General features: G+C 45.6%; 1 protein-coding gene across 1 annotated transcript in view; it reads left to right on the top strand.

The window, feature by feature from the left end:
• LOC119591727 (balbiani ring protein 3-like) overlaps positions 1 to 500 on the top strand; it is a gene marked incomplete in the record, with an annotated part of 83,966 nt that overhangs the window by 68,295 nt on the left and 15,171 nt on the right. Inside the window, 2 exon segments of the mRNA XM_037940476.1 lie at positions 7 to 137; positions 140 to 223. Of these exon segments, the coding sequence (XP_037796404.1) occupies positions 7 to 137; positions 140 to 223 (215 nt within the window).

Raw genomic sequence — 500 nt, 5'->3', positions numbered from 1 at the left:
ACCCAATTGCACTGCTCAAAGGGGAGTTTGCAAGCAAACTTGCGCACAAGGCGAAACGGAAATTGACAACGGATGTTCAGGCACCGGTTGCAAATGTTGCTCTCCTCCTCCTGCTACCTGCCCTGCCACATCCACATGCCAGGAAAGTGTGTGGATTCCAGGCAGTGTGATGACGTTCTAACAGGTTCAACCTGTAATGGAGCAAATTGTGTCTGTTGCCGCGGTGAGTCGCACACACAGACCCAAATATATAGCACGTTTGTAATTTTTTCCAAAACTAACACCACTTTCTCAACTACAATTCGTCCTCTCTCTGAGGCATCGTCGAAACGCCTTCGAAGTACTCGTCTGTTTCAATTCGCAGAGGCGTGTGTACATCGATTCCGATATTAGAGAGCATTCATAAACAACAGCTGCGTGACTTGACTTCGTAACAAACTTTTAAAAGGCGAAAAGCTAACTTCTCTTTATCACTTGCTTAGATACAGACCAGAAACTTA

Source organism: Penaeus monodon, chromosome 29, assembly GCF_015228065.2.
Source record: "Penaeus monodon isolate SGIC_2016 chromosome 29, NSTDA_Pmon_1, whole genome shotgun sequence".
Taxonomy (NCBI): domain Eukaryota; kingdom Metazoa; phylum Arthropoda; class Malacostraca; order Decapoda; family Penaeidae; genus Penaeus; species Penaeus monodon.
Note: the sequence above shows the minus strand (reverse complement) of the source record. Positions and strands in the feature narration are given on the sequence as shown.